At 33.7% G+C, this 24,785-nt stretch overlaps 2 protein-coding genes and 1 non-coding gene across 6 annotated transcripts; 1 reads left to right on the forward strand and 2 right to left on the reverse strand.

The window, feature by feature from the left end:
• Positions 1-1,062: 1,062 nt before the first annotated feature.
• On the reverse strand, positions 1,063-6,542 carry LOC125591823. Its single transcript, XM_048766690.1, has 10 exons — positions 6,207-6,542; positions 5,947-6,031; positions 5,594-5,862; positions 5,227-5,513; positions 4,087-4,360; positions 2,063-2,134; positions 1,637-1,730; positions 1,422-1,522; positions 1,256-1,327; positions 1,063-1,119 (listed from the first exon to the last, which is right to left on the reverse strand). The coding sequence occupies exons 1-10, from the start codon at positions 6,540-6,542 to the stop codon at positions 1,063-1,065; spliced, it is 1,647 nt and encodes a 548-aa protein (XP_048622647.1).
• Positions 6,543-9,186: 2,644 nt separating this feature from the next.
• On the reverse strand, positions 9,187-13,445 carry LOC106390666 (probable E3 ubiquitin-protein ligase RHG1A). 4 transcript variants are annotated; one of them, XM_048765595.1, is made up of 7 exons: positions 13,122-13,445; positions 12,872-13,001; positions 10,929-12,355; positions 10,770-10,820; positions 10,009-10,107; positions 9,803-9,943; positions 9,187-9,728 (listed from the first exon to the last, which is right to left on the reverse strand). In XM_048765595.1, the coding sequence occupies exons 3-7, from the start codon at positions 12,315-12,317 to the stop codon at positions 9,579-9,581; spliced, it is 1,830 nt and encodes a 609-aa protein (XP_048621552.1). In that variant the 5' UTR covers positions 12,318-12,355; positions 12,872-13,001; positions 13,122-13,445; the 3' UTR covers positions 9,187-9,578. The 4 variants fall into 4 exon arrangements, with proteins under 4 accessions (XP_048621552.1, XP_013686635.2, XP_013686636.2 ...); XM_013831181.3 differs by having other exon boundaries at positions 12,888-13,001; positions 13,122-13,444; XM_013831182.3 differs by lacking the exon at positions 12,872-13,001 and having other exon boundaries at positions 13,122-13,444.
• Positions 13,446-23,912: 10,467 nt separating this feature from the next.
• LOC125592145 lies at positions 23,913-24,019 on the forward strand. The gene has a single exon (XR_007327994.1). It is a non-coding gene; the product is annotated as a small nucleolar RNA R71 (small nucleolar RNA).
• Positions 24,020-24,785: the final 766 nt, after the last annotated feature.

Consider the following 24,785-nt stretch of genomic DNA (forward strand, 5'->3'; position numbering starts at 1 on the left):
GCGTCCGGATCGGACGCTTGGGATCTCTGGAGTGCCGAACAGTCCAGTGCTTTGGGGGTTGGACGTCGTCCTTAACGGATCGAGGGGCGTTTGATTTATTTCCCTAATATTTGCAGCTCGATGCTCTGCGAGCTCCATTTCGGCTTGGTCCAGTCTATTAGCAATGGCTTGGTTGGCAATCCTTTGACTACGAATCTCGTCGATTAGAGTTGTCATAATTCCTCGGAGTTCGGTTAGTTCTCCTCGGGTTTGGGCTAGAGGAGTCGGTGAGATCGGTCTGCATTGGGATCGGGTTAGGTCGTCGGAGGATGATCTATCTCCGGGGCGGTTCCAAACTCGAGCTCCAGCTCGTTCTGGGATCGCCGTCTGGTTGATCGGAAGAGATGGATCTTGATTTGAAGTCCCGATTGGAGGGATTCGTTGCGTCGGAGCTGTTTCGGTCGCATCATTAGCTCCCGTTAACCCAGTTGGGGTCATTCCAGCTCCCGAGTTGGATCTGATAGGATCGATGTCGTTGACTCCCGACGACGTGGTTCCAGTGGTTTGGTTGGGATCCATAGTCGCGCTTAGGAAATTTAGATCGGTTTCTTAGCAAAGATGTTTTTCGTTTATCTTCCCCACAGTCGGCGCCAAAATGTAGAACCTAAAATCTACACAAATTATTTGATATTGATCGGGGTTTGATCTAGGGAAAACAAATGATGTAGGCAACGATATCTTCAGAACACAACGATGTTAAATAGTTTCCAGTAGGTGAAAATGGACTTTATTGATGAATAAGATCGAATACAATGAATTGAACTAGATCGAGTGGTACAAATGAGATCGGTAAAGAAAGAATCTAAAAGTGGGAAGACAACAAGATCGATATGAATGTGTAGCTCTCTCTAGGGTTTTCAACGTGTCCTCTTCTGTTTCCATTCCTTTTCCTCTATAGTAAGCTGACTTCGAGACTTCTGTGGTACCTCTGCGATCTCAGCTTCTTGTTGCGTGCGATCTCCGCGACCTCGACGACTCCTTCTCGAGCTCGTATCCTTGCTACGGGCGCAGCCCCTTTAAGGCCTATGTCTTTGATCGTGGCCCATTATGGTATTGACCAAAATTGGGTCCAACAATTCCCTAATATTACAAGACAAAAAAATAAATTAGCAATTTCGAATTCAATAACAGTCTTATAAATCAGAAATGATAATTGAATGTAGTCTATGAAATTTGAAAGAATATATTATAAACCATTATACACATAGATATTTACCTTATTTCCTCTTCCACGTTTCTTTGTAACCTTCACCGGCTTTTTAGATGCATCGTTATTCATTTCTCCATCCTTCAATTTTGATGACACAATAAGAAAAGTTACATTGAGTATATTAAACATTTAAAAAGTCAATCAGTTTATAAAGACTTATAAATCAGCTTACTCCATTGGTTTCTGGATTTTCACTGTCTTTAGCATCGACTTCTGCATCATCTTCTACTTGTTGTTGTACTTCACGTGGGGGTGTTACACCTTTTTTCATCCCTAATATTACACGACAAAAAAATAAATTAGCAATTTCGAATTCAATAATAGCCTTATAAATAAGAAATGATAATTGAATGTAGTCTATGAAATTTGAAAGAACATTTTATAAACCATTATACATGGAGATATTTACCTTATTTCCTCTTCCACGTTTCTTAGTAACCTTCACGGGCTTTTTATATGCATCTTCATTCATTTCTCCATCCTTCAATTTTGATGACACAGTAAGAAAAGTTACATAGAGTATATTAAACATTTAAAAAGGTTATCAATTTATAAAGACTTATAAATCAGCTTACTTCATTGGTTTCTGAATTTGCACTCTCTTTAGCACCAATTTCTGCATCATCTTCTACTTATTGTTGTACTTCCCGTGGAGGTTTTACACTTTTTTCTTTCCCTAATATTACAAGACAAAAAATTAACTTAGCAATTTCGAATTTAATAAAAGCCTTTGTAAATCAGAAATGATAATTGAATGTAGTCTATGAAATTTGAAAGAACATTTTATAAACCATTATACACGGAGATATTTACCTTATTTCCTCTTCCACATTTCTTTGTAACCTTCACGGGCTTTTTAGATGCATCCTCATTTACTTCTCCATCCTTCAATTTTGATGACACAATAAAAAAGTTACATAGAGTATATTAAACATTTGAAAAGGTTATCAGTTTATAAAGACTTATAAATCAGCTTACTTCATTGGTTTCTGAATTTTCACTCTCTTTAGCACTGACGTCCACATCTGCATTGACTTATGTGTCATCTTCTTTTAGATAAATCAATTAGGTTCCATACATAAATTCAATTCGATTTTGGAGTGTATATACAAAAGCAAAGAGAAAATTCAATTTGATCTAAATTGAATATAAAAAGTCAAAAGAGAATACAGAGAATGTAATTGAATTAACTTTTGCCAAAATCGAATCAAGTTGAATTGGAATTGAAACTGAAAGAGATTGAGATTTTAAGTCAATCAATTAGGTTCCAAACAAAAATTCAATTCGATTTAGATTGTTGATTCAAAATTGATGATGAAACTCAATTATGTTTGCCACGATAATGATTCAAAATGGGGAAGATCGTTGTGTTGATTCTTCTTCTTGGAATTTACGAACATATAAAACGATGAAGAAAGGATAGAAAACAAGAAAGAAAAACAAACGTGTCGGATGGAAGAGGATGAAAACGTGGTGTGGGAAGAGTTAAATTTACAGTTTTGCCATCGCTTTGTCAAATGATAAAAACAAATAAATTGTTGAGGACATGGTTCGAACCCGGGATTTCGACTAAACTGAATTTTAAGGAAACCTCAAATTACCACTAGACCATATCACATACTCGTTACGCTTAACACGGTTTCTAGTATTGGTGTTTATATATCATTATTTTAGTATATAAATATTGTAAACCGATTTATAAGCCCTTCTATATTAGTTATAGGCCTTTATAAATTTATTTTTATAGATTTATAAGTCTTTCTAACTTTTAAATACGCCTTTATATATCCTAAACTCGATGGATTTTACAAGAGGTAAAAAACCAGTTTTAATAAGGTGTTACAAATCTACTGAAATACAAATTTTGAAATAAACCATTTTGTTTTCCTTGATTTTATAAGAGTCTATAAACCATTTCTAATAAGGTGTTATAAAGATACTGAAATACAAATTTGGAAACTTAAACCTATATGACACATAGTCTTTCATTTTAAACATTTATTTTTTATATTATATGCTCTTATAAATTAGTTTATACAGATCTATAAATCATTTTGGTTGTTTATACGACTTTATAAACCTTAATTCTTTTTGTTTATGAACTGATGAGCTCTTGAAAATAATTATTAATAGCTTAAACCGATTTATAAGCCTTTCTATATTAGTTATACACCTTTATAAATTAATTTTCATAGATTTATAAATCTTTATAACTTTTAAATACGCCTTTATATATCCTAAACTCAACTGATTTTACAAGAGGTAAAAAACCAGTTTTAATAAGGTGTTATAAAGCTACTAAGATATAAATTTTGTAATAAACCATTTTGTTTTGATTTTATAAGAGGTTATAAAATATTTTTAATAATGTGTTATAAAGCTACTGAAATACAAATTTACCATCTAACTTTCTAAATTAAAGCAAAGCCATAAATCCAAGTCATAAACTCATAATACTCAGAATTCTACAAACAAAGTTTACCAAACACGCATAAAACAAATAGTTGTTCACACATAACTATAAGCAAGTGATAAAGTTTTTGTACATTCCCACATTAGTACTCATTGTAATTCCGAGAAGATATCAACCGCCAACTTTTCTCGGATGCTTGCAATTTTTTCTTCACTCAGCTTTGTCAAGTCCACTATACGCATTGCATGGCACTCTATCAGCTTCAATGCATAAACTCCACTGTCTTCTATTTTAAGAACCTGAAACAAAAATGTGTTAGTAATATATTTGTCTTAAGAACATAACAGGTAAATTATAATATAAGTTATTTGAACTATGATACAAATCTAACATGAAGATTTATAAACAGTTATAAAGATGTTACCTGTGGGAAACCTTCAGATACAATTTTTATCGAGAACTTGCTTGTATCCATGCTGACATCTTTGAAGAAGTTGCGAAACATGAATGGGAGAGCCATCGCATATGCATTTATATAAGGGACCAAACTCGCATATGTGAACTTCATTGCTGCACAATTGAATGTTGTGATACTTCTCTTCTCCAAGTTGACTACAACTCCAACCCAATACTTTTCTTCTACTGCAATAGCCGAAAACCACTTTGCGGTTAATATCTCTTGATTGATTCTCAGTTTCCTAAATTGTACATTCATACTTATTATGAAGGTATTAGTTTCACCTTATGAAATATATAGTTTCTTATAAAATAAAACTTACTTTCTTTTGTTTGACATTTTTCATTCTCTCATATTTTCCTTTCTTGTTTTATCAATTGGCTCAAAGGGATGAAGAATCGGATGTTTCTTCCTTGCTCATGTAAATGGGGTTGTGTATGAATGGATGGAATTTGACCTCTTTCACTTCTTTTTAGTGGAACATTATCTGTATCAGCTTTAATCTTCTTTTGAAGTGGAGGCTCAACATCTTCGTTTACCTACATACCAAAAAAAAATAGTTTTTACGAAGGGTTATTATGTTTATAAAATAAATCAATACTCATAAAGTTTGGAAAACAAACATGGCTATCTTGTTGTACCAATCTCTTTTTAATTTTCATTAGAGGTTGGAAAACAGGAATCTCACAAATATCTCTCATAAGAACCTGATTCATGCAAATTGTTTTTATATAATTGTTTAAGAGGCCTTATCGATTATGAAATAGTTTATAAAGCCTTATAAAATACCTCATTTGTACTCTTTCTACTATGACTTTCTTGGGAAAGGAGATCAAACTTAGAAGAAGTAAATGTTGGAGTAGGCGATGTAACCTTCAAACAAAATATTTTGAAAATTAGATGTTTATGTTATATACATTAAACTTTTACAAGGCCTTATAAAATATATTAATTTTGTACCATTGTATTAAAGTTTGGATCAAAAAATTTATAAACCTTTATATCCTATTTTAGATTCATACCTGCGACGTTTGTTTCAAGCAACTTTCTGATTCAAGTTTTTATGTGTCTTTGTCTTGAGTTATTTTTTGTGTAGTCTCATTTTACCCAAGAATATTCTCTTCTTTCCTTAGATGCTCTGTACCAGATTTCGCTTCTTCATCACATATTTCTTCTTCATTTTCATCATCTGGTGCACTTCTTCCATCCCCAGAGTTTGCTTCTTCAGCAATTGTATCTTCTTCATTTCCATCATCTGGTGCACTTTTTTTATCACCAGAGTTTGCTTCTTCATCAATAGTATCTTCTTCATTTTCATAATCTTGTGCACTTCTTCTATCACCAGAACTAGCTCCATTCTCACAATCTTCTTTGTTTGGTGAACCGTCATTAAACTTCAAAAAAATAAGTGAAATCGTTAGAGAGAAATAACACGTGAAATTTGATAAGTACTTGGTAAAATTCAATTGGTTACCTTAACTCCTAAAACATTTTGGATCACTACTACTCGCTTATCCAAATCACGAACCATTTGGATTAGCTTATCAAGTTTCTCGCTGTTAGACATGGAATGATCTTTATTTTTTCTTTGCTCCTTATCCTTTTGATACTCTTCATCTTTCTTTTCCACTTCATCTGTCTTTTCCTCTTCATCTTTATTTTCCTCTTCATCTTCACTATGGTTCAGATCTTCACCATGCTTTGCATCTTCGTCTTTTGTCTTGCGTTGTTGACCTATATCTTCTGTTGCAACAAACATATCCACAAAACCTTTCTCCTAATCGCTTCTCCTCATTTTGTATCCTTGTTCAACTAGTTTCACAACACTGTGAAAGTCAGCATCGTCACTATGTGTTGCCCCCACCAAATGTTTGTATTCCTCAGCCAATCCAATCACTGTGCTAACCTCAACCTGTAGAATAAATAAAACAAATCTCTGTAAACCTCATATATATTAATTTATAAGTCCCTATAAAACTACATTTACAATCTTTTATAAACACACGTCACATTTACAAGGAGTCCCTAGAAATCACTTTTCAAACAATACAATACGAATATATTTATAGACGTTTATAAAAACTCACATTGTTTATCTTCTCCATCTCTAACACTTCAGTTATTGTCGGAGTTCTTGTTGAGTCCCAATGTAGACACAACGGATCTGAAGAAGAGGATGTCTCGCATGGTTTTCCCAATGATTTACCAAGCACATTCACTGATGACATTGCCCACAAATTTATGGCTAGCGCAAAACCACTCACTTCATAACTATCTCCTGTCCAGGAACTTGCACTCAAAGTTTTTACACTTCTCATCAAGATGCTATAAGCAGTTTTACCCCAAGCCATCTTGAGTAAGCGATAGTTCATATAACGCTGCAACCTGTCTCTCGGGATTTTAGAACTCGGATTTTCTGCCATAATTACCGCTTCTGTGATTATTGCTGTTCCAAGGGATACTCTTTCTAGTTTTAGCATGCTTCATGCTTTCTCTTTAAACATTTCATACAACGTTCTCACCGTAAACTTATCTTCCTTGCCCAGCATCCAAAGGTATGGCTTCTTCATTATTTTGAATTGCAGCTCTGTTTTTGTTTGATCTTCTTCACAACGTAAGCATGCTGTCAGATGAAATTCCCTTAGTGAAAATCTCATAGGCTGGTCCGAGAAAGTAAACCAGAGATCCTCTCCTTGCGTCAATACTCTTCGCTGCATTAGAAAATGGAACAACTCTTCTGAAAATTGAACTCTATCCTTTTAACCACCTTCAAAATGCTCCCAATGTGAGAGTTCTCTATCAAAGAGAACTCTTCTTTTCCTAATATATCTTCTACCTTCTCGACACAATCAATCTTTGAGTGATGGATTATCGCTTTGGGATTATCAGTTGGTTCTCCAGCTTCATAAACCCTCCCAGGCAATCTCAAGGTTGTGCAAAACTCGTTGCTATCCAACTGCAATACAAGACAACATTTCTTGAGTTCACGCATCTTATAATTACTTGAAACCCACATTTATAAAGTCTTATAATTTTTCAAAAAAACTCAATGTTCACTATCGATACTCTTTCTCTTAGATCTAACTAGGAACATGACAATCCTCAACCAATCTTCTTCTATTTTCTTATAACATAAATAACAAATTCAAAAAATGACTTGAAACAAACAAAAAGATACCCAAATTTAGGAACTTACTTGTAGAGAATCGTGAAGATGAGAATCATGAAGAGGAGAATCGTGAAGAGGAGAATCGTGAAGAGAAGACGACATTTTTGAGATGAGATTTTGAATCGTGTAGTGTGTTTGTTATTCGTCGTCACCGGATGCTCTTTCCAGAGAGACGTCGTGACTAGTGAGAGAGAAGACCTTTTCTCGTCGTCGTCGTGAGAGTGGCCGCCGTGAGTGTCGCCGTTGTTAGAATCCCCGTCGTCCTAAAACTTAGATTTATAAAGAGTTATAAATTTTCAAAAACTTAATGTTCACTATCGGAAATCTTTCTCTTATATCCGACTATTAATAGATAACTCTTTCTCTTAGATTGAAACAACAAAATCTGAGAAAATTACTTACAAGTTGTGATTCTTGCTCGATCTCGTCGTCGCTCTATCTCGCCGTCGTCACTCGATCTCGTCTGCTTCGTGCATGAGAGAGGATACACTCGATCTCGTCGTCGTCGCTCGATTTCGTCACCGTCGTCGCGTTGCCGTCGCTCCGTCGAAGCTTTCTCTCGAGAGAGAAAGAGATAGGAGATTAGGTTTGAATTGTGAGAGTGTTATTTGTGTCTTTTGCCTATTAATGATTTAGGTATTTCTGAAAATGTCATCTTTCTAAGTGTATAAATGAATAGTGGTACTAAACAAAGTGTAAAAGTAAAATTCCCCCAAAAATTATACATGTGAGTTTTTTTATAAAACCAACGTTTTATGAGTTTACATTGAACACAAGTTAAATCAAACATCCGCGCGGAGACGTGGATCAAGTTCTAGTATATACTAATTGGTTCTACGATTTCTTTATTTAGATTTAATTAAAAAATAAAAATAAAAATTATCAACCACTCAAATTACAATATATTTTAAAAATAACTTTATTTAGGATTGACACATAAGAAAAAACTAGGTGTTTTCCTGCACCATGTGCAGTAAAGAATTTTTTTAATCTAACTTATATTTAAAAATAAATATTATTAAATATTATAGATTTTACTATTTTCTTACTAATATTTAATATAGATTTGATATATATTAAATTAATTTGTATAAAACTAATAAAATGATATAAAATTGTATAATTATCAAAAATTTAGCCTAACCAATATTTATAAAATTTGTATGTATATAAAAAACTAATGATCTTACGATTAGATATTTAAAATTTTAAAAAATTGTATGAATTTTTGAAAGCTTTAGTAATAAAAATTGGATAATTATACAAAAATAATAATATTTCAAAATTTTAAATGTTATATATGAATATATTTATTTTATAGATGATGCATGAGCTATTACCATATTTAAAAAAATTTTACCAAAAAGAAATATCAATATTAAATGTAATATATGAATTATTAACATATTCTAATAAGTTTACCAAAAATATAAATCAACATTAAATGAAATTATCCATGTCTTATTTTTACGGAAGCCATATCATCAATTTCAGTAGTCATGTCATATTTGTTTTGTGAAATTGATTGTAGAGAGATATGTGGCAAAATCACTTCGCAGATACAGTCTAGGGGACTAGAAAAGCCAAGTGCCTTCTTAATTAATATTTAATATATAGTAGGATACATGTGTAAATTAAAACTCTTGACTTTGACCTGGTTGAACAAAACCGAGTTATATTCTCAATTTGGTTGACTTCTTAAACCTATACCTGCCGGAAATAAGTGTATATCGGAGAACGCATTTGAGAAACTTAAAACAAAAAAACTCAACGGAAGTATAGGCAACCATATTAACCTTACCGTTGACCACAGTGGTGGAAATCCGCCTAACTTAACCATAAACAAAGCCATCTAAATCAAATGATACTAAGAGCTAAGATCTTGCTACATCCTTGAATCAAAGAATTTACATAGCTTTTGCTATGTTGATTGATCAAATTAGGATATATAAGACATATATATTACATAATCAATCATCCATAAAATCTATCAAATTGACTCGCAAACTTTTTTGGTTCTTTTAATCATAAGAAAAGAAAAAACTAATTGGTAAAAAATTAAATTATCCAAACAAATTCAGTAGAACCCCAAGTTTCTTTTTTCTTAGATTCTCCTCATTTCCTTCCTATCTCCCTCAGTTGATTCCCTTACTTTTCACTATCTCCAAATCATCAACCTCAAACTCAGACACCAAAGTAGCCTTTTGGGTGTGTTCTTATGAGGTTGCAATGGTATAAGAAGATTCGACGAATGGTGAAAACTCAAGAACAGCTCAAGGTCTTTCCATCATTATTTGCTCGACTTCTCAACAGTGTTTAACCCTGTTGTTTTGCAAATTGGGCAAAGATTCTTCCTCTTCAGCCATTCTTTGATGCATTGGCTATGGAAGTCATGCCCACATTCCAGCACCCCCATTTCTTCTCCTTCCTTGTATTCCTCCTGCAGTATTTGCACCAAGTCAATATATACATTCATAACATTTTGCAAAAGTGAAGGTGAACACCAAATATTACCTGACAAACACAGCATGGCTCTACTTCTTGTGTAGATTTGGTACCACTATTGTATTTCCTTTGCTTCAACCGGTTTGATATTGTTTCTTCATTAAGACCGGTACAAACATCTCCAATCCTCTCTTCTAGAGACAACAACTCCTGCAGATTTGATGACACTGTTAATACGATGACCATATAAAGAGTATTTTATGTTCTGGCTTTACCTCATATGTCATGTCGTCAACATCAAGGCGCATGTCTCTATACCGGTCATGAACATCGGCTACACCTAGCATCATCGTCTGATTGAGAATCATAAAATCCTGAAATAAATCAGCACAACAAAAACATTAAACGACCATTAAAGTACATGTAGAGTTTGTTTATTTGATTGCCTTTTATCTAAAACAAAACATAGAAGTTAACCGAACCGAAAAATGAGGTTTAGTTCTAGTTTGGATCCTATCAATTTCCGAGTCAATCCTATATCTCTAGAACCGGAAAATTCGAAACCGAGAACCAAATGGGTACCCAAATTTCTATAATATGTACTTATAAATATTAACTATACTTGGTTTTAAAATAAGCAAATGAATTTAAAAATATTAATTATAAACCGAAATACCCAAAAAAAAAAGTTACAAGAATACATTTGATCTGAAATATTTAAAATTATCCAATTTTTTATTTAAAAACCCAAAAAAATCTAATAGTTAAATTCCAAACACCCATTTTTTTTACTTTTTTACCGACATTAACCGAAGAACCGGAACCGAATGAGATCCAAAATTCCTTTGGATATTAGTCGGTACCTAACTTTGTTATCCGAACCGAACCAAAAACTGAAATAACCGAATGAGTTTTCTAAATAACCAAACCTCTAGAACCGAACCGAGAACCAAATGCCCAGGGCTAACACAAGATGTGATAACACAAATATCTTTGGATGCAACTTAGACAAAATCTTTTTTGTTTAAAACGGTACCTCCACACGCAAGTTCCCTGTCCTACGCATATGATCCAAGACATTGCGGATCTGTTTCAAAAATAAAAATCACAGCGTCAGATCTATATAACCAAAACTATATCATTTTACAGTGTATATGAACCCACAAGGCAACACTAATCTTTACAGAAAACTAACCTCAGATGCAGAGGGTCTGCTTCTTCCTCGACTTGTGGATGCCAAGCCACGCAAAGAATGAGGAACGCCAACAGCAGTTTGTCCTTGCCTTGGTACTGCTCTCGAGTAAGCCTGATTCTGTGTCTGAAAGTTGTCATCACCGCCAGGCTGAACCACATGCTGATCCGGAGCGGGAGGAGGGACCATGGAACGAGCAGCAGCAGCTCTCTGGTTTGTAAGAAGGGAAGAAATCAACGACCTACGACGATGTTCAGATAATCTTCTTTGATTATGTGGCGACTGGTTCTGGTAAGGAGCCCATGTTGGACTCGAAGCTGGTGGCTGAACACTTGCCGATGCAACATGACCGTGGGCGAGATTCCTCGGTTCAGGAGGAGCTGGAACAAACAAAGGATTAGCTAGCATGTTGCTTCTTAGCCTGGATTGACCTGGACGAAGGGAGTTTCGGTCAACGGGAGCAGATGATCCAGCGGCTGCTACTGGGTTCCCACTCCATTGAAATGGTGGTATCATGTTTCTTGGAGGCATACTAGGAGCAGAAGCATTTGGGTTTAGAGGAGTAATATTGCTAAAAGGATGTCTATATCTCATGTCCATCAGCTGTTGATCTACAACAGGTTGTAGATGTCCTGGCGCGCTCATGGATGGAGGAACTGGTTGTCTCACAAAAACTGGTTGTTGAGCAGTGGGATTAGCCCCGAAAGAGAAGTTTCTGTTGGAGATGGCAGGGGAAGGAGAAGGAGACAGATTTGGAACCAACGCTCTTGGAGCATGGTTAAGAGATATGTTCAAATCATTATGATTATAAAACGAAGGACCAGACACCCAAGAAGAACTGCTCTCCCCACGGTGGAAAGCTCCGATTGATGATGATGACTGGCCAATGCCAGCATCAATAGCTTTTCTTTTACAACCAGCTCTAGCATTGTTCTCTGCTACGCTACCCTGACTAAGACCAGGATGACCTGTGACTGGATTCATGTCCTCAGCACGCTCAATATACTCTGCATTCAAATTGACATCACGAACAACTCGGTTTCCACTAGACGGTTGCTGCATAAACAAAGGGTTCAACTCTAGCTTGTCGTTTCTTCTTTCCTCAAAACGTCCCATTTGCATCCATTGCTCGCTGTGACTACTAGGGGCTTCGTTCTTTGTACCACTAGAGCTACCTTCACCAAGGTTAAACCTGTGTAAGTCACGTGGCTCATGATACACTGCGTTTGACATAGTAGTGTTTGTATCAGCAGCAGCAGCTGAACTCATGTAGTTCTGCAGATCATTATCCCAACGAATCTGCTGTTCTGCCACAGGGTTGCTAGATGTAGAACCATGCTCAAAGTTCATTGTCTCTGATAAAGAACCGATACTTGCCCTCTCTCCCTGCATCCTCTTACCACTTTTCACAATGTAACCGATGCTGGAAACTGAAACAAAACCAACAATGTAAACCTGTTTAAGTTATTTTTTTAATAAAAGAAATAAAAGCTCAACAATCTTGTCACTGGAAGCATTCAATTGTAAAGTTTTGTCAAGTAAAGTTAAATATGATATGCATAATCTTAAGACCACAAAACCAATTGTGTTGTTAACCACATACAAAAGCTGCATTATCAGTTTTGACATGTGCACTTTAAAATCAAGTGCAGCCTATATAAACCAATGGCAATTGCAACAGAAGAAGAATAAAAAGATCAAAGCTTCAGCAAATTCTCCACTTTAAATCACAATCTCAATTCAAAGAAAATCAACAACTTGAATGTATTAGGTAAACAAAAGCCTTGTTAGTTAACCAGAATCAATAAAATAAATCAGAAAAACAATAACAAAACATATTACATAATTAAAAAAAAAGAAAAAAGACAAGCTTTTGCCAAACCAAACACTGAACAGGTTCCTAAAGACAGAGATCCAGCCTAAAAACTCATTGCAAAGAAACTAACGTTTTTCTTACAAAACCTGAATTATTCAAGTTCTTTGGACGAACAGAGCCAAACCCACCAACTGATTTCACCAGTTAAGATCGAGCACAAAGAAGCCCACAACCCAGAAAGCAAAAAGAAATAGACCGATCTGAGAAGGTTTGGTAAGAGAAAGAAAGAAAGAAACGTTACAGCCCTAAATATCAAATAGATTCTTCAATAAAACACAATGGAAGAGGAAACCGATTGCGGAGAAAGGAGGAAAACAAACCACTTTTTATTAGCAGAGAGAAGAGGAGATGATGATGGGAATGAGGAAAGGTAAGCGAAGCAACACATAAACCAAATGGGAATAGAATCCGGAGATTATTAGGAAGAGAGAACAGTAATCTTGGTAAATTCACATTTAACCAAAGACTATATTATTCAAATTTGATAATAATAACAACAACAAAAGGAAGTTGAATATTTTTTAAAAGAAGAACGGGAATTAATTTTAAGAGAAAAAGTCAAGGAAAAAGAGCAGTTTCCAAAGACAGAATTGAATAGCTATGTTGCAAAAGAAGATAGGTACCAACACGAAACTATGGTAATAAATCTACTGTAGAGAGAGAAAGAGAGAGACTTTGTATTTGTAACGTGAATGTATATTGTATTAGATTTGGTGAGGAGAGAAGGAGAGAAAAGCAAGTTGGGCAAATTAAGACGAGAAGGTGTCTTTTGTCTCTTCTTTTCTCTCACGTCCAACCAAACGCACGCTGCCTCTTTTGCCTCTTCCTGTTGCCTCCTCTCTCTCTTCTTATTATTAACTTTGTAAATTAATAGTAACTTCAACGAATCCAAAGCTAATTGTGATATTAAACCAATTGTTCAAATTGGTGATAAATGTGTATAGTATAGTATATTATCTTTTCTTTAGAACATGTCTGAAAGTATGCGTTATCAATCTACTTGTTTTAGTTATATATTCAACATAGATTTCTAAATCATTATGTTATGGGCTGTCATACATAATAGATTTGATTGGCAAATGCTTTGAAATCTTTTCACAGCTATAATTTTCTAAAACACAATTTTTCTTATTATGTTTTATACAGATTTCTTAGAGCTCTTTTTTCTTTCTTTTTGGCTGTAAAGAGCAAAATACTTAAACACTAATGTCTCGACTTTGGAAGATTTATGAGTAAATCATTAAAAAAATTTCAAATCTACCATGGATAAAAATCTATATAGTCTTAATTCTACAACAACAAAAAAAGATTAAGATATGGCTCCTTCAGTCAGAGATTATCAATCAAGAGATAGGTTAGACATATGATTCACACAAAAAAAAAGAACAGATAAGCTTTTAAAAACTTATGGGAATTGGCATTAAAGATGAATCAAATATCAATGAAAATCATAGTCATATTCGGTTTGACTGTTTCTGATTTGAGTATTTGCAAAATATAAATGTATGTATATCATTATTGGGGGAAAACTAATTATTATTTGATTAAAAGTTCTAAGTAATAAAAACATAATTAAATCATTAAATTTGTGAAAATTATGTTTATATATTTTATCTATTAAAATAGAAGTCATAACTTATTTCATGTGTGATTTTTTTTTAATTTGCACAATCATTTAAATTTTTTATTATATGTATTTTATCAAGACTATTAATATATAAAATTTTTGAATTACTTTAATCATAATATCTTTTGATATCTTTCATTTTAAATATTAATATATTTATTTAAAAATTCTAACAAATCTGTTTCAAAAGATTTTAACAATATCCTAATTTTCAAAAAATATATTTAAATATTTTAAATAATTTCGAAATTAGTTTTGAAATATTCTTATAAATTAATATACTCAATTATCATTTATAAAATGAAAAATAAAAAAAAATTCTATCCTGTTTTTTAATCTCTTATATAATTATAATCAATCATATTAAAAAATACTATATTAAGCTAAATATGATAAAATTGTATTAAATTGATAAATTTATATATTTTATTTTCATAACTATAAAATATTATGTTAAAAAAATAAAATATGTTTGTAAGATTGATTAGCATTAACAGACTATATGATACATGTATAAAATCTTTGTAGCAACTTTAATCATGATATCTTTTCATTTTAAATATAAATATAAATTTAATATTCTATTTTAAAATTATAATAAATCAGTTGAAATATATTTTAACAATATCTTAATTTTCAAAAAGTTTATGTAAATATTTTTACTAATTTCTTAATTAGCAATGAACTATTATTACGCATTATTATATATTAATTTATCGTTTATAAAATGAAAAATTAAAATTCAATCCTATTTTATATACATTATAATAATAATAATAATCATCATGTTAAAATAAAATTATTATATTGAACAAAATATGATAAAAGTATATTAAATTGATAAGTTTATAAATTTTATTTTAATAAATATAAGCTATTTATGTTAAAAATAAAATATGATTATAGAATGACTTAAAATTAGCAAACTATATAATACATGTCTAAAAATTAATATATCTTAGACTTTGTATATACAATAATATATTATCTAAAATGAAGAACCATAAAAGATATTGGTAAAATGAAATCCAGCTTTGAAGAGCGGGTCAGAATTTAGCATAAATTAAATACAAAATAGTATCAAATATTTTTTCTCATGAATATATTAATTTTTTTTAATAACTAAATTTAAATACAATAAAATAATATATATAATAAGAATTGACAAATACATCTGACGGTTTTAAACAATCGATTAATTATAACATGTTAATTATAAAATTATTTTATTTGAAATATTTATATAAAAATTTAAGTATATGATTAACGTTAAAAATATATATCACTAATGATCAGAAAAATAGATATATATATATATATAAAACAGAAAACAAACACCGCGCGGTTGCAGGAGTCAAAATCTAGTAATACATCTAAAACAAAAGGATATTTAAAAAGATAGAGTTTCTTTTTTTATAAGTATCATACATTGTATTATATAAAATTTGATTATTAAATTAATAAATAACATGATTTATATCAAATTTATTGGTTAGTTTTCAATACATACGAACTAGATTAAGATATAATGTTAGTAAAGATAGATAATTTTAAATATAAACTAGATTTTGATCCACTTTTGGAAATCGAAGATTGCTTTTGAAACTAAATAAATTTTGTTTAATGAACTTTTATATGAGATAATGTATAGGTCTGGTCACATTTATCCGGAACCGCGAATCAAACAGTACCAAACTGAAAAAAAAAACTATAACTGAACTGAGTTTCAAAAATAATTGAGCAGATCATATATCTATGAACCAAAAAATTAAAACCGAATCAAGAACGAAATGGATACTTGAATTTTTAAAATATAAATTATATATTTACAAATATTACATAATTACTAAATAATCTACTTATAAAAAATCACAAGTACATTTATTTGACTCTTTACTATTTCTACCTAAACTTAATTGTTATACAATTTAGCTACAAAAGGATGTTATTTATAAAAAAATATAGGTTGGTAGAGAAACTCCTTGCTGAGATTTCTCAATCATGAATTTATTTAATTTTTTCTTATCTATACTATTATTTGCTAAGTAACTTTTTGCAATAGAACTCTCACGTTAAAAATTAGAATGGTTAATATAGTTTATACTCTTAATGAATTTTTCTTTTTTATAAATTATCTACAAAACAAAAACGAATTTAAATTATTTTCAATAGATAAATGATTAAAATTATTAATAATGATAAGAATGATCCAAAATCTAATATTAGAATAAAAAGATAATTCTTATATATATTGTGTTTTTATCTGACAAATATCTTTTAATAAAAAATTTAAAACTAAAAACAGAAAATACATAACCAAATATTAATCAAGTCCATTTTTTTTAATTTTATATAATTGAAAAGAGGAAATTGAGTAACATTTTAAATTTATTTATTAATAATTAATATAATGTATAACAAATTTTTAAAAATATTATATATAATAATTTTCAAATTAAAAAAAAAAAATATATATATATATAATAATTTGTTAGAAAACTTAATTAATTTATCATTATATTCTTTTAATTAGTAATCTATACTATTATTTGCGAAGTGATTTTTCGCAATGAAACTCTCACGTTAAAGTTACATTGCCTAAAGTCTATGTTACCCTTAGTGATTTTTAACTTATCATGTAATTAAAAACAAATTTATATTAATAATATTATAATATATGTTATATTAGATAATTGATTATAAATTAATATAAAAAATTTCCAAAAATAAAAATATATTCAAAAGTTAAGATAATTCTTATATGTATTGTGATACTATTTGGAAACAATATTTTTATCATAAAATTTAACACCTTGAGATATAAAACAATTTATAATTATATATTAATCCGAAAAATATCTCTATAAAGATATTTTCTAAAATATTTCTAATACGTGAGTTTTTTAAACATTTAACACAATAATAAACATATATATTTTGATAAAAGCTTTATCATATATAAATAGTTTGATGTTTGATTTAAGCTTTTCGAAAATATTTAAATTAATAAAATATAATTAATAAGTATTCATAAGAAAATTATGTCTGCATCTGCGGGGAAAATACCTTGTCTTTACTATAATCATAAACTAGGGGTGGATTTTTATTCTATTTTTTATTTTGTACTTGAATATATATATATATACATATACATTGCAAAATTAAGTTTGTATACAAATATATAACTATTTTATCAAGTGTTATCTACCTAATAAAATTGAAATGTTAGATTTTAGTTTGTTGCATATTTTATTATATAAAATTATGAGACGATGGTATGAGTTAGAAATTAATTATACATTATTTTATTTAATTATTTTTATTTCTTATTATGTACATTTCTATGTAAAATAGTTGTTATATTTACTATGATTTAAATCTTGTTATGAGTGTAGAATCATTAAGCATATATTTTACTTATCCTCTGTTTCAAAAGAAAGTCTAAAACCCTGTATAAACCAATTTCTACTTGGTTTATTTCAAAAATTAAATATATTGGTCTAGCTAAATTTATATTTATACACGTAGATACATACATGTATTCTGGTAATACTAAGTAAATCATGTACTGATCATATTTATTTTCATAACTATAATCGTGAGTGAGGATGATTAAAATAGGAAACATCAAGTTTTTTTTTTGTATGTCAATTATGCTATTATAAAGTACGGGAAACATTACATAGACAATATTACAGCCGACAATTCTACATGTTTTATGAAGATTCACATCTGACTGCATCACCCTTGAACTGTCGTATGAGATCAATTCCTTACGGTATTTTTACGCCATGCTAGAGATCTCTGGTAAATTTTTTCTCCAATACTCTGTATATTTCGTCTTTGCTGGGAATCGAAACCTACACTTCTTAGTGTAGAAGCATTAGTGGACCATTGGTCAAACCACTAGACAAAGGGAACTTCCACGAGGAAACATCAAGTTTATGACTTTTTTTTATAACTAAAGCTTTGAATGTTACGATCCGTACCGTACCGCAATTAACATTAACAAAAATATTTACATATACCATTTACAGTTAACATACTATATATGGTTTTATTATTGTTTTAACCGAACCGCATTTGTACCGCTTGACCTGCATTGTTCAGTCTGTTGTTATCATATGGAGTCTAAGAAGTAAGCTCGACAAAATGTAAGTGGGTTGTGTTTTAGACCATGTGGCGTTGAAAAATTCGGCATATCGAACATGACCTTTTTGATCTCTTCATCTCTATCCTCATGAGCAAGGTAGTCGTGATCTTCTTTCTCGCATCTGAAATCCATTACAAAAATTTTAGCCGTTGTCTAATTGTTACTAAGACTTTAATGACCACAAAAACTGATTTTCTTATTATTCCCTATTATTAGTGAGTGCAGTTTGTCAACAATTGGGAATATTTTTCTGCTATCTACTGGAAATATCTTTCTGCAATCCAATTATGAACTCGTTCAAAGTGAAAACTAGCTTCATGTGCATTTCTTAAATTTGAACCTATATATTTGATACACTAAAATTGTGTCTTTACTACTCCAATCTAACAGTGTAGATGTAATATTTGAGATTCAATTCCAGATAATCAGTTTACATTTTATCTTTATTGGATCAATACTTAACTAAAATAATGATGGGTTTTGAGATTAAAGTTTCGTGAGAAACAAGTAACAAGATTAATTAAAGTATGTAAATTAAAATGAAATGATACACTAAAATTGTGTCTTTACTACTGCAAGCTAACAGTGTAGATGTAGTATATGAGATTCAATTCCAGAGGATCAGTTTACACTTTTTTTTTTTTTTGTCGAATGGCTATTCTATTACTGAAACTTGAGGTGGTCTGGGTAGCAAGACCGGAACAGAAAACACTTTATCTTTATGAGTTCAATATTAAGCTAAAACAATATGGGGGTTTTGAGTTTAAAGAAGAGAAATAAACAAGTAACATATTGGACTAAGGTTTTCAGATGATTAAGAGAGCTAGGTTCAGGGTGATTCATTGGGATACTTAGGACCATGAACCACACAACTATCCAGGAAGACAATACGAGGCAATCTAGAACTTGAACAACAAGATTAAATAAACCCACTGTCGTGGTGGTGTCTACCAATTTATCAAGCAATCCTAATGCCTAAACTGTCGTTTGGATTAGAGAATGATGACAAGCATTAAGTTCAGATTCAATTGGTTCACGATTTTCCTTAACATCAGCTTTCGTTGGCTAAGGACAAATCACCTATCTATGCTTTTTCTAGCAACCTAAAACACTTTTGGTGATTAGATTAAACCTATGATCAGATGATAAATTTCCAGTTTAACACAAGAAATAAGTATAGCAATAGATAGAGATGTCAAAGAATAACAATCATATTTGTTTCTAGCTCATTGATCTATGATCCCTAACACCCTAAACCTAACAAGCGATTACCCAGCCATGAGCAGAGAAATCACAGAGACAATATATGAAAAAAACATGCTGAATCAATAAAGAAATAAGATAGGGTTCAGGATTCATCTCAAGAGTGTAGAGATCCTTCTCCCTTTACAAAGTGGAAAATCCCAATAATGGAGCTCTAGAGTCTGGTTTCTTCTCCAAAAAATAGCGTAGAAAACTATAGAAAAACTGAAAAAGAAGTTATATGGAAGCCACAGGCGGCTGGGAGAGAAAATATAGAGATTAGGGCAAATTCCGATATAGGTTGTAGTTTCCTTAAAAATTTATGCTGTTGGAACAGGCACTCGGGTTGCTCCGCTCGATAGGATACAGTCACTTTAGACTGTTCTGCGTGAAAATCACCAAATTGCACTGTTTTCTGCCTCTTTTGCTCGAATTGGTCCATCTCCTATCCACTGCAACTCCAGACCTGTAATAACTCGAAAAGGACTAGAAAGAATCGATAAAAACCTGAAAACCAATTAGAAAACTTATATACAAGATGTCTAAAACACCATATATCAATTCCCCCAGACTTAGATCCTTGTTTCTCCTCAAACAATGTCAAGTATCAAGAACAGGGAGAAAGGTTTGAAAGTGTGGGAACTCTCCTATTCTCAGCAACAATACTTTAACCACGAATCTCTGAACCATACAAGCAGTAAAACTAGGACAACACACCCTTACCAAAACCCCACTGACTGATGTTCAAGATCGGCTTCATACTCTATATCTCAAACCTGCAAAAGTTACACTTTCCAGACAAAGCTCCTTACATTCAATTAAGAGTAGCGTGAGCTTCTTATCACAGGCACTAGTCAGGGTAGACGGTCTAGGTATTGAATATGTTATTTGATGGTGGAGTTAAGAGTGTTTAGGGGCTACCATGTTTTTGTAGAGGATGCAGCATATCGCACAAAACTGTAAGAGAGAACGGATCCTTTGATGTCCACAGCCTCTACTCGTTTTTGCTTTTTCAGGAACGACTGTTCTGTTCTGTCTGGATCAGCCGTCTGGCTGCTCCGATCATCCGCCTGCTCTTCATGTTTTCAACTCGGTATCCCACTCTTTTGCTCGACCTTCCCTGTGGCTCATGTTTCTTTGATCTCTTCCCCTTCTCCATTACCTTATTCTTGTTTTGTTTGAAGACTGATATGGTGATGTGACGAAGAAGGAGGTAATACATGATGGTTCTGAGTGCCACTGGTGGTTCTGATTTCACAACCATTCTGGTTCTCCACCCCTGCTCTTGCGCAGTTCTTTAGTTATGGAGTGGTTGCTCCCTTAATCTGCTTGTTCTCCTTTCTGACTGAATATCTGCAGCAGTAACAAGTAAGAGGCTGCGTTGATCCTTTCCTCTCCGACCTTTTTGCACATATCTGCACATATGACACCGAAAAACAAATGCATGAAGGTCGAATAAAGGGTAAGGTGGAGAGTGGGAACTAGCTAAAGATGAGCTAGCCACTCAGGATCAGTAAGATGGATAAAAAGGATAAGAAGTCCTGAGTGTATTCTCGTTTCCCTGATCTAATGCCCATAATAAGAAGAATTGCAGTCAAGATTACGTTCAAGTTAAATGGAGCTAAGTCTTTCCAGTGTAACCTCGACAAGCCGAAATCTTCTGGAGAACCAAATGAGATAATGTTAGGGTGTTCCAGGTCTACAAGTGTGTCTTTCGTCACTGCTAAGGTCACTGAATAAGATAACTAAAGCACGAGGTGGTTAGTGATCAACACAGAATAATGTCATAATTCCCACAAAGTCTTGACTGACTCGATCATAAAAACTGATAAAATGACTCAAAAAAAAAACAAAAGAAAGAAACGAGTTAGTAAACGACGAAAACCCTCCCTCAGACTTACTTCACACCGTCCCTGGTGTGAAAATAAATCAGAGAGAAGGTGAAAACAAAAATTAACAGTTTTTTGGTCGAGATACTTACCTGAGTGGAGTGGGCGCTCCATGAAAATTATGGGTGTTCTATCGTCAGATGGTCGCCTGGAACAGCCGCTCTTTTCAGAGGGCAGGTTGTTCCATTGCTGCAACCCAGAATTTTTGAAGTATCTCGGGTTTTCTGCTTTTTGACCTGAGACTCAATAAACTAAAACAAAAAATAAGTGAACAAAAACAAAATCAACTTATATGTACACTTACGAGTGGGTTGCCTCCCACCAAGCGCTTGGTTTAAGTCACTAGCTTGACTTGGTGACAGGGATCAGTCGGGTTGATCATGATGGCTTGTTCCAAAACAAGCTCCACAATCAGACATGTTCAGCTTCAGAACTCTGCTCAGCAACCCCTTCACAGTAGCTTCTCCTTTCTCTTTCAGCTCACGTGTGAGAATAACTTTAACTTTAGAGAAAGGTTTGGAGGTACCTTTGCACTTTACTTCATACTCAATGGAGTTCTCATCACACATGTGAGGTATCAAAGTCTTTGTAGGATCACCCTTGACCCTTTTCTTCTGGAATTTTTCCTTCACCATTGCATTTCCACTGAGTTTCTTGGTATCAGTGTGAGGATCTCCATCCAGAAATTCTTTGATCTCACTCTTATCACCAAACTCCTTCTTTGGAACAATTTTCGGCTGTTCTCCACTGACCATTGAGATGCAGAAGGCGTATCGGATTTGTGATCTGGTTGGGACAGCCTTGTAGAAAACCTTCTTGTTGGTGTTGGAGAAGGAGACTCTCTTATTAGGCATGTCGACGATTGCTACCACTGTAGCCATAAATGACCTTCCAAATATCAAAGGCATCTCATAATCCTTCCTCATCGCAACAACTTGAAATTCGGTATGGAGCACACAGTCCCCAACCTAGACAGGAAGATTGTGAATGGTTCCATAAGGGACTGCCATGAAAGAGATTGCAAAAGCCAGCTTCACCTGAGAAGGCTCAACATTAACAATGCCCAGCTCGTCTATAATCGCTTTTGAGACAAGGTTCACACTAGACCCAGAATCACAAAGAGCTTCCTTGAATTCCACTCCAGCAATGAAACAAGGAGAAACAAACTTTCCATGGTCATCAACCTTAGGCAGTACCTTCAGCGATGGTGTCAGTGCTTCAGTAAAGATTGCCTTGATTTCCTCCTAAGATTCTCTGTAATTTTTGAAGAACATATGCAATGGGCGAATCTCCCAAGCATGTTCAAATGAGATATTTTGAGGAAGCCTCCTCACCATCTTCCTAAACCCAGCCAGCTGTTCTGCACTAATGAGATCCATCAAATGTCTAGGTGGAATTGGATATGGAACCTTAGGAACATAGACTCGCACTGGTGGAATCTCAATAGGTTCGTCGGGAGCAGTCAATTCAGAGCTAGCAGGCTGCTCTGTTCTCTCTTTTGCGCATGGAGCAGTCTCAGCAGACAGTTGCTCTGGTTCTTTTCCCTCAGCTTTCTCACATCTCAGCTCTGTTGCGTAAGTGCTCAACCTTAGGATTCATCGCACTCTTTCCAGGAAGCATACCATGCTGCCTCTTAACACTCTCAGCCGTTTGAGCAAACTGAACATCAATCCTCTTTATGTGGTCGCTCACAGTATCATACTTTGTATTCAGCTCGGTGAACATGTTGTCCATCCTAGTGTTGATGTCTGTAGAAACCTGATTCAATGCCTTGCCCTGAATCTGCATACCCTGCAACAGCTGTTGCATCATCATACCCCGACCCTTCAGCTCATCTGGTTGACTGTTCCCGGTAGCTGGAACAGCTTCCCGATTGCTCTGCGGTTGTCGCTGGTTCTGGTTCTGAATCTGCCCGGCCGTAGCTTGCTCCATGCTGAAGACGTGCCCTTGGTTGTTTTTCAGTAGCTGATCAACCTTGGCAGTCAGCTCATCTATCTTCTGGGTGTCGGAACTGTTCCCTTTCTTAGAGCAATCACTCTCCTCTTTCTTATTAGCTGAGCTAGCAGCAATGTTCTCAATCAGCTTAAACGCTCCATCAGTGGTCTTAGTCATGAAGTCTCCATTGCTGGAAGAGTTTAGAGCACCTTGGTATTTCCAGTCCATTCCATCATAGAAAATGCCCAGGAGGTAATCATCATAAAATCCATGGTGAGGGCATTCTCTGTGGTAGTCATTGAAGCGCTCCCATGCATCGTAGAAAAGCTCACCAGTGAGCTGTTTGAAGGAGGTGATCTTGTTCCTCAATGCAGTTGTTCTCGCCTTAGAGTAGAAATGGCTGAGGAACGCTGATCGGACCTGCTCCCATGAAGTGCAAGAGCCGGTAGGGAGGGAGTTCAACCACCGTGCAGCTTTTCCATCAAGAGAGAATGGGAATAGCATGCACTTGATGTAGTCTGGTGGGACACTATTCGTGCGAATGAAACTGCAGACTTTTTCGAAGCTCTCAATATGCTCCATTGGAATTTCAGTAGAGAGACCAGAGAACACCTTTCTCTGCACTAGGCCGATGAAAGCAGGCTTGATCTCAAAGTCCTGCCTGGTGCAGTCCGGAGGAACAATGGCAGAGTGTGTAGTAGGGACGTTACGCGGAAGGTTTCTCTCTTCAATCGGAACAGCCTGCGCCTGCTGTTCCTGCTGCGCGAGAGTAGCCTGTTGAGCAGCATCCTGCTGAGCTTGGATGGTCTGATGCATCTGAAGCATCTATTGTTGCATCTGTTGCAACTGAGCAGTGAGTTGCTCTTGATTGTCGTAGTCGCCTATTGTGGCGTTGTTCCGCCCTAGTTGTTGACGGTTTGTTCTTTCTAACCTTGCTAGCTCCTGGTTGCTAAATGTACCTAACTCTCCTTGTGTGTTTCTCCGAGTATGTCTACTGGTCATGCACCTGGAACATTAGCTGCAGCAAAAAGGATAAGCCAAGTTAGAGGTCTTAGACTAAATATGTAACCGAAAAATAAAGGTAAAGAGTTGGTCCCCGTCGCAACGGCGCCAAAACTTGATACACTAAAATTGTGTC

Source organism: Brassica napus, chromosome C8 (genome assembly GCF_020379485.1).
Source record: "Brassica napus cultivar Da-Ae chromosome C8, Da-Ae, whole genome shotgun sequence".
NCBI lineage: Eukaryota > Viridiplantae > Streptophyta > Magnoliopsida > Brassicales > Brassicaceae > Brassica > Brassica napus.